General features: G+C 30.3%; 1 protein-coding gene across 17 annotated transcripts in view; it reads right to left on the bottom strand.

Moving 5' to 3' along the window:
- Positions 1–14,049, bottom strand: part of LOC132736071 (uncharacterized) — a 62,708-nt gene that overhangs the window by 28,722 nt on the left and 19,937 nt on the right. For 16 of the 17 annotated variants that reach the window (XM_060723121.1, XM_060723120.1, XM_060723124.1 and 13 more), the window contains 5 exons: positions 10,572–10,718; positions 8,221–8,361; positions 6,791–6,886; positions 5,432–5,493; positions 2,859–2,990 (listed from right to left, as the gene is read on the bottom strand). In XM_060723121.1, coding sequence (XP_060579104.1) covers positions 2,859–2,990; positions 5,432–5,493; positions 6,791–6,886; positions 8,221–8,361; positions 10,572–10,718 — 578 coding nt within the window. The remainder of the gene's footprint in view (positions 1–2,858; positions 2,991–5,431; positions 5,494–6,790; positions 6,887–8,220; positions 8,362–10,571; positions 10,719–14,049) is intronic. The other variant, XM_060723136.1, reaches the window with a different exon arrangement.

Raw genomic sequence — 14,049 nt, 5'->3', positions numbered from 1 at the left:
AGGAAGAGTTATACTGTATCTACTTTTGAGTGACACTTTATTCTCTTATTAAAACATAGGTTTAAGTATTTTACCAACAATTTTAAATAAATATTGTGTTATCAACTCCAAATCAAAAATCAGAAAAGCTTATTTTACAAAAAAAAAAAGATTAATTTTGTTAGTAAACTCCACTCAAAAGTAGATATAGCCATCTTATTACAATATTCTCTTGTTTACTAACGGAAAAAAATAACAAAGATATCAGTAAAATTTGTAACTAGTACATCTTAAAAGGTTGAATCCGAAAAAAACCCAAATGATTTTATGTTAAAAATGGCCGATCAACATGTTTATGAATTAAGTGAAAGGAAACAGGCTGGTTGAAAACATAGCCTGCAGAATCTACCCCTGTGATCAGTGCCAGCACATCCATGCTGTCTGAGCATGGTCTGCACTGCTTGTTACTCAGTACGTACATATTATTTTGAAGTTTTCCCTAAAAATAATGAAAGGTTTTGGCCAGATTGAATGATGGACAAGTCCATTTAAGATATTTTGTGGAAACAGGAGAAAAAAAATCTTATCTAATTCTACATGCTCACTCAGTTCATCAAGGCAATACAATACTGAATTTATAAAATTTGAATTTTCATTCTCTTTTTTTATAAGGATTATCTCATAAAATTGCAAAAAAAATATCAGTTATACTTCCACTTAAATAGCAATTTGGGACATAGCAATAAATTTTAACTACTAAATTTACATATGTAATGAAAGGGTATTTTAATACTGATAACAATTTAGCAATAAATTTCAATGACTGACACACAGTCAGCAAAATCTCTCATATATAAGCTGACAATTCCAAAGTACAAGGTGAAATTATCACAAAATATTACTTTATGACTGTATTTCTACAATAACTGAACATAAAAAATCATAATTAAGGTAGGTAAATCATAATCAGAAGTTTTTTTTCTCTGAAATGTTGATTTAGGAGTATGAGAAACCATTTTAATAGCAAAAGTCACCTTTCAAAATCAGTATGATTTTAATAAGAAACATTCAGTAACTATTTTTCAACATAAGTAGATCTATTTCATGCCAAATAAAGTACATGTACATATTTTTGAAATAAAATTGTTTCCTCTTTTTTCTAAATGCATAAGCACTGTATAGGTATCAGAGCTATATATATAGTTACTAAGCAACACTTCCAATATACCCATTCCAACATCAGTTAAAAGCCTCAAAATTAGCCAAAAAAAGAAAGAAAATCATTTTTATTTCTAGCCAAACTCATCAAACCACACACAAATACCGGTATCAATTAGCTATTAGATGCTTTTGCCTTGACTGTTGGTTTTTGTGTACTATATAATCTGTCCATTTAAATTTAAGGCCTGTTTATTGGGTTTTACATTACATTGACACAGTATAAGTCATATGTTTACTGGTGGAGGAAGACCTAAGGTGCTCTTCCGCGCATTATTTCAGGCATACACGGGCACCTGAGTAGAACCACCGACTGGCCTGTTGGTTATGTTTCAGCCTGTAAACCAGGGCAAAAAGGTTTGAGCCCTGCTTAAGGCCATCAGCCATGCTTCTGATTAATCATATGCCAGCACTGGTAACTCGAAGTTTGTTTTTCTGTTTATTAAGCCATTTCTAACACATATTTGGTCATATCTCGGCAGACAATTTATTTGACAAGCTTTCCTAGATAACTAACCGGTAATAAGCAGTTTTCTCTGACTTTTCTCTGAACTTTTGCCACTTGAATTCTGAATCAGCAGTGAGAGACAAATGACGATTAGACTTAAATTAATGCCCATGACTAAATATCACATGATGAAATGACCAAATGAAGAAATTTTTCCTTGCCCAAGGATTGAAGCACAGTGACCCTTGAATTACCAACTTCATGCTTACCCTAATGAGCTAAAGTGGGTGGAGACAGGCTTGGAAATGATTTTGGGAATTTCTTGATAAAATTTAGTAAGTTTTCACCAATTCAGTCTGAAAATATGCTACCCAATTCACTTGACATTGTAAAGAAATTATTTTGAAAATGTAGCTTTACTTTCGTAACTGTCCACATAAAAATCTCTAAACATGTTAGAAATTATAATTTTATTTTGCTATAAGGTCGGTTGATCAACATAATATTTCAATACTGGACATGAAAATTCATGAAATTCTTACAGTTATTTGAATAGAATCTAAAATTTCAGTGTATATCTTCATAATTCTAAAAAAATATAAGAGATAAAGCAGAACGAAGTTGCTGTTCTTCTCATCCCAATCTAGATATTTTAAAATTTTAACCAGTCAATCTATCTAGAGTTCTGTCAAGAAATTTAGGAACAAAGTAATAGTACTAAGTATAAATTCAAATTGAAATACATTAAAACCCATTAGCTTGTTACTCCATGTACTCAGTTGCTTAATGCCGATGACATCATGCAGATATCATAATATAATGTTAATAACAACTTATTGCACCTCCATAAAATGAAGAGAATTTTCAAAAATAATTTTCAATACTTAAAACTGGTTCTTCAATAACTAAAGAGAATGTTTCCAAACATCAATATCATGTTTAACAGGTAAAAAATTTACTTTCTTCAGTGATAAATAAGAAGCATGTATGAAATATCAATTTCAATACACAACTTTTCTCTCTCCGTAAATGAAGAGTGTTTGCAGATATCAGTACTTGTAAGCACAAAGTCATATAGAAAGCATTAAAACACTGTAACAACATTGTGAAGTTAATCTATAGTTAGAATGTTAGTAGATTATCTGTTTAATAAACATTATATCATCATACTAACAATATAAGCAAGAAACAGGGGTTAAATAAAAACATGTACCTAATAAATATCCTTTATTGTTAATCTTTGGTAATGAGCTAGATTGGTCGGCGGGGTACTGTCGATTCCGAGGCTGTACACGCCCCGTTTCCGGGTTGAATGAATACTTTTCTGGTGAGAACGGACTACTGACTGTAAAACAATCATAGTTTACAGATATTTTCTAAATAAATGACACAGTTTCTCCCGGACGTGTGTTGAAAATCTATGTTATAAGAATTTTTCTATTTCTCTTCTATTTTGTTATTATTTTCTAAGCATTTGCGTTATATATGTGCCCTATATTTGTATACAAACAAACAACTGGCATTACAATCATAGATACTAGTTTAAATCACTAACTAGTTATACAGTTACTGTTACAAAGTTTTGCCATAATTAACAACATAATGCATATATTATCTCCTTAGTGCAGTAACGTGTTAACTCTTTATATAATTTAATAGGACAATCAAAACGTTACAGCACTAAGGTGACGATATGCTGATTATTATGTACTAAGAAGCTGCTGGTAATTAATTACATATGATAATCAATTTTCTATAGCATCTAGTTATGGCTTAAGAACTATAATGCAAACTACAGTATATTTTCAAAAATATTTGCTTATAAATAACTTATAAATTATAATTTCTAGCTACTACTACTGGTTGGGGACCACGAAAACCGGACAACCACCAAACCCGGACGGCCCCGAAAATGCTTGATTTAGAATTTTCTTTGTTCAGTGGTTGTCAGTCACTTTTTTATCAACAATAAATACATGTTTCTTCTATAATTAAGTAAATGAATTTATTTCAACCTCCGTAAATGGTAATATTTTAATGTCTATTTCAAGAATGTTGACGTTGAAATTTGGGGGTCAAGAAAGCAATGCCTGACCTCATATAACAGCAATAATTATTTGCAAAGTAAAGAATAGAATATCCAAAACTTCAGCATTTGCTGCTGAAATATTGTGTGTCATGTTAAAAATAAAAAAAGAACACCAAAGCTTTTATCTGAATTAAATCAACGTTATTACATATCTGTCCGGACACATGGTACTGTAGTATGTACAATTTAGGTAATTTTGATACCATCCTTGTCAAGCCTCAGATATAAGTGTCAACATAATCAGAACTAAACAAACTAGTTTGTTAGTAAGGAGAAGAACCTAGCTGTACTGTGTCAAATTTTCGTACCTCTAGCTTTAAAATTATGAAATTTGTATAGAAAAATGTTCAAAAAGTGTCCGGTTGATGGTCCCTGACCAGTACAGCTTTTGTTATTTGATATACAACTTATCATTTCATTAATAATAACAAATTTTATGAATTGAAAATTTTCATGAATTATTTTCTTACAATTAAGTATAAGCAACAATTTTCAACAAAAATATTAACCATTTCCCATCCATATTTGATTAATTTCCAGGTGCCACAACAATTAAAATTTATAAACATAATTATCATGACCACCTGCTAAAGTTATGTTTCTATTAAAGATTAATTAAACAATAAAACTTATTTGGAAACTCTGATATAATACTGAACACATAGCTACCTCAATAACATTCAAGATCATTACATTTAAATTGAAGCAAATGAACAAAGGGAGACAACTCCAATTAGAGCACATTGTAGTTCCAAAATGAAAAATAAGGATGTAAACTCCACTGAGGTCTAAAAGACTAAACCCATAACATTCAAATTTCTAAAATATATAAACTGTGACATTTATAACAGAAAGATACACAAAATATAATCAAAAAAAAAAATTCAGAAATTAAAAGTAATATTTTGTGCCATTCTGAGCCCAATTTGAGTGAAATGGTTGGAACACTTTTCAAATTCGGGTCATTTTTCACAATTAGAATAAATATTCAGGAAAAATGGAGTGAGCAAATGATATGAAATTTTGCATACATATTATTGGACTTTACCTTTATCAAATTGAACAATTGTCTCAAAAAGGTATTATAAGTCCTGTCATGTCAAAAACCTCAATGGAGTTCCTTTAATATCATGTGAACTACTATTTTAGAAATGAATTTTAAGCAGGCAATAAGTTGAAACCCAGCAGGCAAATATATTTTATTGAAATTATCATCAGAGAAGAAGGACCATACAAATCGTGAACACAAAATTTACAATTTTTTTTTATTACAAGTTATATAACATCCCATTTCCAGCAAGTTATCTCCCTTTTACCCCATAACCCAAATTTTAAATATATAGCTCAGCATTTAGAATTCAAAAATTTATTATTCCTCACTTATAAACTTTTTTCATATAAACGTTTCGCAAGTGAAGAAAATATTTTTTAAGTTTTAAGTTTTGAAGCCTGCTTGAAGGGAAATGGTATAAAAGCAACAGATACCACATTCGAGGCAATGTTTCCAGTAACTAGGCAATCTGGTTATAAATTTGCTGATGTGGCTGCTAAGGTTTTAAGTCACTTTTATATTGTTTAAAGACTTATGACATCTTTCCAGAGAAAATGAAGTTTTGAAATAGTTATAAAAATAATGTGGCAGTTTTTAAATTAATACCACTGTTTCACTCGAAGTTATTTATGAATTTTACACTTACGTTCATCTTCTAAATCAAAATTTGGATCAAAGTGTCGTCTAGGGTGAACTGAATTGTGATTTCTGAAATTAGAAAAAAAAATCAGTATAAATCGATTCTTTTTCTTTTTTATATCTTTTTATAGTAAAGTAGGACCAACATTTTTTGTAATTTTGACAAAGTCTTACATCTGGGGCAAAAGGGCAGGTTATTTCTATAAATCTAATCAATTTTATTCTATGAAAACAGAGTCACAGTCCAGCAATACAAATGACACAGTTGCTACAGTACCTCTTACTAACACTGTGGAAGCATGGATTCAAGCTTTATTGCTGGGACATTACTATGTTTTCTCTAACTAATATTACACTAGTGTTGATTACTCAAGGGGCCTCACTTAAATATGATCTAAATAAGCTAAAAGTGTAGGTTTTATACAAGAAATTGAGCGAGCATGAATAATTTACATATACGAGGGGTTATCCAAAAATTCGTGGACTTTTTAAATATCTCTTAAACGTCAACGTGTATTGTAATGAAAAATTATCAGCATACATTTTAGAATATTATCAGCACATTTTGAAAGGAACAGTTAATTGTGTCAATAAATAATGATTTTATATTGCTTGTAAATAAGCACATACACGGCACCCGGCGCACGGTAGAAAAGCGCAGTAAGTCACAGTACATTTTTTGCTATTTTTGCTATTTAACGTAGAAAACCCGCTGAACATCGCATGTTTCTTCTATGGTGTCATTTAAGTAATTCTTTAAAATATAATGACGTTGACGTCAATAACTTTTTGGAGTGCGCCTCTGTCACCGACATGTGTTTATGTAAAATTAAATATTTTTGTAATGTTAGAAGCTACTCACATGATTTTTTCAGTGTCTATTTGTTATTAATTCTTCTAAGCAGTGTAAGAATTTCAAATTAATATCTCAAATATATTTTACGCAACAAAGAAAGTCCACTAATTTTTGGATAACCCCTCGTATATTGGTATTTGTATACTTTCTGTCTATACAAAGGAATGCAGTTTTATTAGACATACAGCTGTAATGAGCAGTTCACAGATGGCTCTTTATTGCTCACCTTAGTGAAAAACTAAGCTAAGGCCAGTTGCAGTTTTCTAGATTTCACAATTTAAAACTATTTTTAGCTCTGGTGAACTAAATATGCAATGAACACAAACCATATAAATTCATACAAGAACATCCAAGGCAAGTTTCAAAAAAATATTAAAGATATAGAAAACAACTGTGGACAACTGATGTCAAACAACGGCCAACTATCAGTCCTATAAGCTCACCTGTGTCACAAAATTAAGTAAAAAGTAAGTGTAAAGTTTCAATATTAGTAGTAACAAAATTGCTTACGAGGGAAGAACAAATCCTCGTCCATGGAACAGGTCTTTGGCATGCTGTGGCAAGATGAGTGATTTTAACTTCTCGATCTCTCTCTGAATCTGAAACCTGAGAAAAAACCACAGTTATACTACTTATTATATACATTAATGAAATATTTAGAAATATTGATGAAATAAAATGCATATTTTCATTTTCCGTATTTTCACAGCAAAAAATTATTTTTCGCTACATTGAAATATATTTTCAATATTTTCACTGGTGTCTGGTTGTGTTCTTCTAAATTCAGCCAATTCACAAAATTTAAGTGGAAATCTTTCAAATTGTATTTATAAAAAGAGCAAAATGGATAGAATAAACAGAAAATTCAAGTTTTTTATTCTATAAATACACTTAATACAGGATTTGTTTTCATCTTGTGATATAAAAATTATCATATTTCATACCGCTCAATGAAATTTATGATTTCCATCTAGATGAGCCAAAATATTTCAATAAAATCAAACCTGAGAAAAATGTACTAATATTTTAGGAAAAGTAAAAATATTCAAGATTTAATATTAAAGAATTTCTTGGAAAACAGGGGAAAATTGGCAGAAAACAACAAATTTGTGTAGGAAAATTGGGCTTAAGTATATCAATCCATTGTAACATGATTTTATATTTGATATTTGAAGTTATTTCATTTATATTAAACTAACAATATACAATAATTATATTACTTGGATTTAAGTCAAAATAAAATAATTTTTATAATGTTGATTAGTCATTTAAAAAAACTGCTCGATCATTAATCATTTATCAAAAATCAATAACCATTAATCAATCTATCAGAACAAAAATCAGATAATTTGTTCATTGCCAAAGTTTTAAAGATTATCAAAACTATGTTCCTATGAAGAGTGACGGACATGAGCTTATATCAAGTCATTATGAAAAGCAGAGCTCTCATTGGTCAATTTCAAATCTGACCTAAATATAAACAACCAATCAGGAAATAGAATTGTAAATCTTAAATGATGCGTCAATTGCCTTGAATTGAAGACTGTAGGTAAACTGTTGTTTACTAATGAATTGTGTTTTCGTAACATGTTTTCGAAAATAAAATTCAGAACTTGTGAACATAATTATAAATTTCATCATATTCATTGCTAAAATTAAATAACTATTTACTTGACCAAAATTGATGTCCAGGTGTACATATTTGTCTCTTTTTTTTTTCTGTCTGCTTAAGTATAACCTTAAACATGGTATGGAAAATTCCAGTATTTTAAACACAGGACATGCCACAATATAAAGATTCAGTACCAGCTCAGTCAAGCCTTCTGAGTATATTATGTCTTGGTTTCATTTTACTATCCATTTCTCAAACTGGCAAACATTTCTTTTTCAATTAAATGTATAATCATTAACACGCTTTTAAAACACACAATTAATCGTACCTTTCATTGAACTCTACTTTTTTACCACCCATAAGGAGATCTAACTGAGCTCTGTGAGGTAGTACTTCTCGCCGTCGCTTTATCCCTCGTAATCGTTCCATGTACTCGAGCTCCGCGTGTAACCTCTCTCTCTGACTCATCCTGGATCCAATAGAAGGTAATTTATCATACGTGTGGGCATTGTCATGTAACTGATTATAACTAAATCCAACTTTGGTATCAGTTTTAAACACATAGTCGATTTCATCACCGAAATGAAACGTTTTACTCCGAGAAAGTGTATCAACATTGAAACGGAACATTATGACAAATGATTATAAGTTCACATCCATTTTTAAAACAAAATTAGGTCAAACTCTATAAAAAAAATCCATAACAATACTTTTTTTCCTCTTCATTTTTTTTTCAAATTCACGTCAATATTTCAACTCTCGATCTAAAAATCATGACATGATATAGATCCCATTTTGTAATTTTTTCTATCTCATTTTACATGTATTACGTCTTATGTTATTAACTTGTATTAAGGTTGAATGTTGCCAAATATTTTCTCCTAAACAAAAGCTTATAAATAAATCCTGGTTTCGTACTTAATGTCATATTTTGTTACTTTGTACGCAACATGGTGCATAGTTATACAATTTATTTCAACTATAAATCTTTATATAGAACTATATTATGATAGTTTTAAAATGAACTGTCAATTTCATGTAATAAATTTCAAAAGATAACATGACCAAGACAAGTTTAAGAGCTTAAAAACTCAAGCCCTGTTGGAAATGTCAATAATAATGGGTGACAAACTCTGTAAGATATGATGTCTTTCATTCTTATCCACAGTATATATTATATATTTTTGAATGTATGTATATCATGTATGATATAATTGTAAAATTATCTGCCCTTGAAATGACCTACAATAGCAAAAAAATCAAATTAAAGGGCAGATAACTTGAAAACATACCAAGTAACCCAAAGTTTATCTACTTAAAATGTTTGTTATAATAATCTGAGATTATGCAATGTTTAGATAAGTTCTAATAATTCTATTATACATCTATCATTCTGTTTATAAATCTATATGAAAACTGTTGATTATATGCCTTTAGGAAGTATGGTTATGAGGTATGGGTTGATAGCTTTTTGAAATAACAGATTAAAACCCATCATTTTCAACCTCACATCAAACAGACAACTAATGACATTTTCAGAAAGGTTCAGAAATGTCTTAAAGGAACTCCACTGAGGTCCAAAAGCCTAAAAACTTAAAATTTGAATTTATTACATAGATCAGCTGGGGCACTTACAACAGAAATATATGCAAAAGATAATTAAGAAATATACTCAGAAATAAATTAAAGATTGTATTTTTGTGCTATTCTTAGCCGGACTTGAGTGAAAAGTGTTGTTTTTGGTGATCAGAATAATTATTTTGAAAAAAGGGAGTCAGCAAATGAATTAAACTGTTACACACTATTTGTCTAGATCTATAATGGAACATTAATTTCAAAAAAAAATTTCAATTCCCATCATGTAAAAAAACAAAAAAACTCTGTGGAGTCCCTTTAATCATTGTCAAAATAAACATTGTTGTATTAGGCACTTTGGCACATACACGTGAAACAGTCTGTCAAGAGATTATGATACAATATAAACTAAGGTGTCAAATATAAGCCTCATAGCCTGATCTGGTCAGTCACATCAAAATAACCGTTTATTGGCATTATTTGTTGAACCAAATTAAACACAAGATTACTTAATGTCAATTAGAAACTAATTCTAAAAAGATGTAATAAAGTCAATAACCAGTAAGTTATAGCATAGACCAAAACATGTTTAAAAGTTCACTTAAAGTCATCCAGCTAAAATGCGCTTTAACACCAAGTGAATTAGAGATGTGGAAGAGTTTGCTTTGCCCACAACTTTACATATATTAGTATAAACTGACTGATCAATATATCCTTTTTCTGTTCTAAGTTTTTGTTACTGTTTTGAGTTGATTTTTATAAAAAATTATGCTTAAATATAATTCAGCAGCAATTAGCATTACTGAATCTTGTCACATAACTGCTACTGCCCGCCGGAAGAGTTGGCTTACTTATAAAGGTGTCTGTCTTTTAACCTTGGAATTGTGTGTTTTAGCCTTATTGACACTAACACTAAATTTATCAGGAAGCTGACTCGATGGTTCAAATATGCAACAAATTTCATCAAAAGAAGTATATAAATAAAACATGTCTGTAAAAGAACAAACTTCCACGGGCAGTATGAGCATATCACAGTCAAATATATCATTATATAAGATTATTTTAAAATTGATAATGTCAATTAAGTTAATTAAAGTGCTGTACCCGTCTAAAGCCTTGGCAAGATCCCAGTTGTACCGATCTGTATGAAGCATCATACCACGTTTAGGTATACCGGACATCCAGTCTATAGTGCCAAAAGTGTCAAAATGACGCCGTGCCACCGGAACCTTCTTCATCATTGTCGATGACCTATATATAACAAAATCAAGATAGAAAATAATATGAAATAAATGCATGAATCATGTTTACCTTACATTTTAGTGGCAACATGGCTAAGTAGTTAAAACATATGAATAGAAATCTGACTAGTAATGATCACTAGTCCCGTGGGTTCAAATCCAAACCAACGCCAAGCTGTTGTTTCCTTGAGCAAAGAAGTAAAAAAACTCATTGCTCAGTGCTGGTTGGTTCAACAAACAGATCGAAAAATGTTTCTATAAGGATAAGGCATCCTATAGAATAGAGAAAAAATTAACCTTTCTGAACGTGTATGACAAATTTGTCCCACACTGACTTTGGGACTCAATACACTCTTAATTTAATTTGACTAAAGTCTGATATCAAAATAATATAAATAAGCATACAATACTGAATAATGATTTAATACAGTCTGGACAGACATAACCTCTATGTCTTGCTTTTGCTGGTCAGGCTCTATAAAGGAGGCGTTCAAGTTTTCAAGTTTTATTGAATAATTATATCCCAGTTTGCATTACAATACAAAAACATGAGACAAATACATTTGTATAATAATGAATAATAATAAACAGTCACGTGAACATGTGAGGGCAACACTGTATTTAAAGATATATTTATTATTTTAGATGTATCAGTGAAAAGTACAAGTTTGAAAAGTTAAATAATTTTACTTATACATCTTCAAGCAAAATAGTCACTTTCCCATTAGAATTCTATAACATCTTTATTTTAGAGAGAAAAAGTTATGTATTATCTGTATTAGAGATCAATTCATTGATTTATTTGGTTTTAATGGCACATTTATGTAATACTAGTAATATATTACAGCATCAAAGGGTATTAAACAATTCAAGTCTATGTGACATTTTCACAATTGCTTTATCAATCAGCCATCATAATTTCCTTAACAGCAGGTAAAAATTAATTTTCTGTAGACCTTTGTTGCAGTTCAATTCAGTCCCTTTAAGCCTTGCTTTGAACTTGGAACAGTCCATCTAAAATTATAGGGATTTAAATATCAAAATGCACAAAATGTACAAGAATTGAGCTGAACCAACAAATCTAAAAGAGCCTGCATGGTCAGGCTGCTCAGATGTTTAAAGCAGCATTATTAACCTTACAGATGTGCGAAAAATATTTCAAGAAAATCAACCTTGAGTAAAATGTACTAAGATTTTGAGAAAAAAAAACTTAAAAAGATGCAATATTCAATAAATAATTTACTTGTCATTTGTGAAATATGATAGAAGATTTTGTAGAATTTATCGCAATATTTCTGCTGCATGACTAACTCAGCAAGGGCTAATTTTGTATATTCAGACCTCTTTATGGTAATTTACGACTGGATTGAATGTACTGACAATCTTTGCAATGTGTACATAATTTTCTGTGTTCACTTCACAATATTTTACTTTTATTTTAAATACATTTTCAAAATTGTCATAAAAATAAGCATGAATTTGGAGGCATGCTGCTTTAAGGCTAATTACAGCAATGGCAATTTAAGGCTTAAAAGATCAAGAATGCCAGAAAAAAAACACATGCATGAAATACATTTTAAAAGATCATTTGTATATTTGATATAGGATTGTTTATAGAAAATTTGCATATATTTTGAAGTGGGAACATTAAGAACTTTTAAAGTCCATATATATAAACACATATAAGAAGTCTGCATTTAGAAAATTTGTTTTATTGATCAATTTGCATGCATATGGTAATTTTGGAGAATTTTGCAAAGTCTATCATTGATGTATTTTATATATGACTCAGTCATTTAAACTTATGTAGAAGCCCATACATCTTAAAAATCTGTAACAACTTTTATGCTGATCAATCTGTTTAATGGACTTGTTTGAAATTGGAAATGTTGATAATGACTACTGTATTCCTAGAAATGTTCGCGGATACAATATTTCGCGTTTTTCACAACGTCGGCATTTTCGCGGAGACAAACTTTCGCGGAAATGTTGTAACCGCAAATTCCGCGAATGTCAAGTCGCTACGGTCTAAATTACAGCTTTTAGAGGCTACGTTTTTGATGCATGACCTTGCCTGTTGGGTGTTTTTAATTATTTTATTTTTTTGACAAGTTGTGTCTAAAGCGCAACGTTACTCGATTCATTTTCATCTATTGACTAGTTGAACAAGGAGGGTTGTTCCGTGAACACTTTGAAATTCATATTTTCCTTACCTTTTTTCATTATGTTATTATGTAAGATTTAGTCAGACCCGTTAGCTTTTATTCTCATTTGAATCCTAACTGACTTTATCTTCAAAATGTCGATACTTTTTTTACACATTATCGGACTGTACATCGCTTTCATTATAACAACATAACAGCTGTTTATCAATGTAGCACTGTATCGCTTTTGTACTTTTAACAAAGGATTACACCTACTCCAAGCAAATAAAATCCAAGTCATTCAATGTTCGCAAACTGTAAATGAGATTGTCAACGCTGTGACTAGCAAATAACGTCAATAAGCATGATAATTACTAATAATTGATATTTTGTTTTTCAGCGTGCAAACTAGTATCAATAACATACATAAATTATTCTTTACACATTTCTATAGCACCTGTGTTTATATGTTGTTTTTTTGTGTAAGTAGATTATAATAAATATTCTGCACTTTTTATGTTATATTTGGCTGAAGCTAGAAATGTTCGCGGATTTGTTATAAGTGACATATTCGCGGCTATAAAGATTTGCGGAATCATGCCTACCGCGAAAACCGCTAACTTAAAATGCGCGAAATCTTTTCTAGGAATACAGTAGTTTCGGGAATTTGAATATCAAAGTACTTCAGGTTTAAACATATTACAAGATCTTGCAACATTATATCAATCATTTTCGATTCCTGGTGACTACCTGGAACCAACCAGTACTCAGGTGTCACATGATGAAATAATTGGTCTTGACCCAAGTGGGACTTTAACCCATGATCCCTAGGTTGAGAGGCAAAGTACTTAAAGGATATGCAGGTTGGCCAAACATATATTATCAATGCTGTTGCCACATTCAATGTAAAAATAATTTAGTTCAAACACAATCTAGCTACATCATATACAAACTACCGCCACACGTATATAAATCATTTACACACATTTAAGGACTAATATTTCAAACTAATTATTCAATGGTAGTGCATACTTGATAAAAATTCAAGCACTTCAAATCAGCATTTCAATATAAGATCAGATAAGCTATTTAAACATTTTGGCAATGATCAGCTGATAGCCGAAATAACTTACAATAAATGATTTTATAACTGTCTGAAATACTTATACAAATTGGTCTCTTTAAAAGGATCACTTT

The sequence above is a fragment of the Ruditapes philippinarum genome, unplaced genomic scaffold, assembly GCF_026571515.1.
Source record: "Ruditapes philippinarum isolate M1 unplaced genomic scaffold, ASM2657151v2 ctg4815_1_1_1_1, whole genome shotgun sequence".
NCBI lineage: Eukaryota > Metazoa > Mollusca > Bivalvia > Venerida > Veneridae > Ruditapes > Ruditapes philippinarum.
This window is presented reverse-complemented; position numbering and strand designations above follow the sequence as displayed.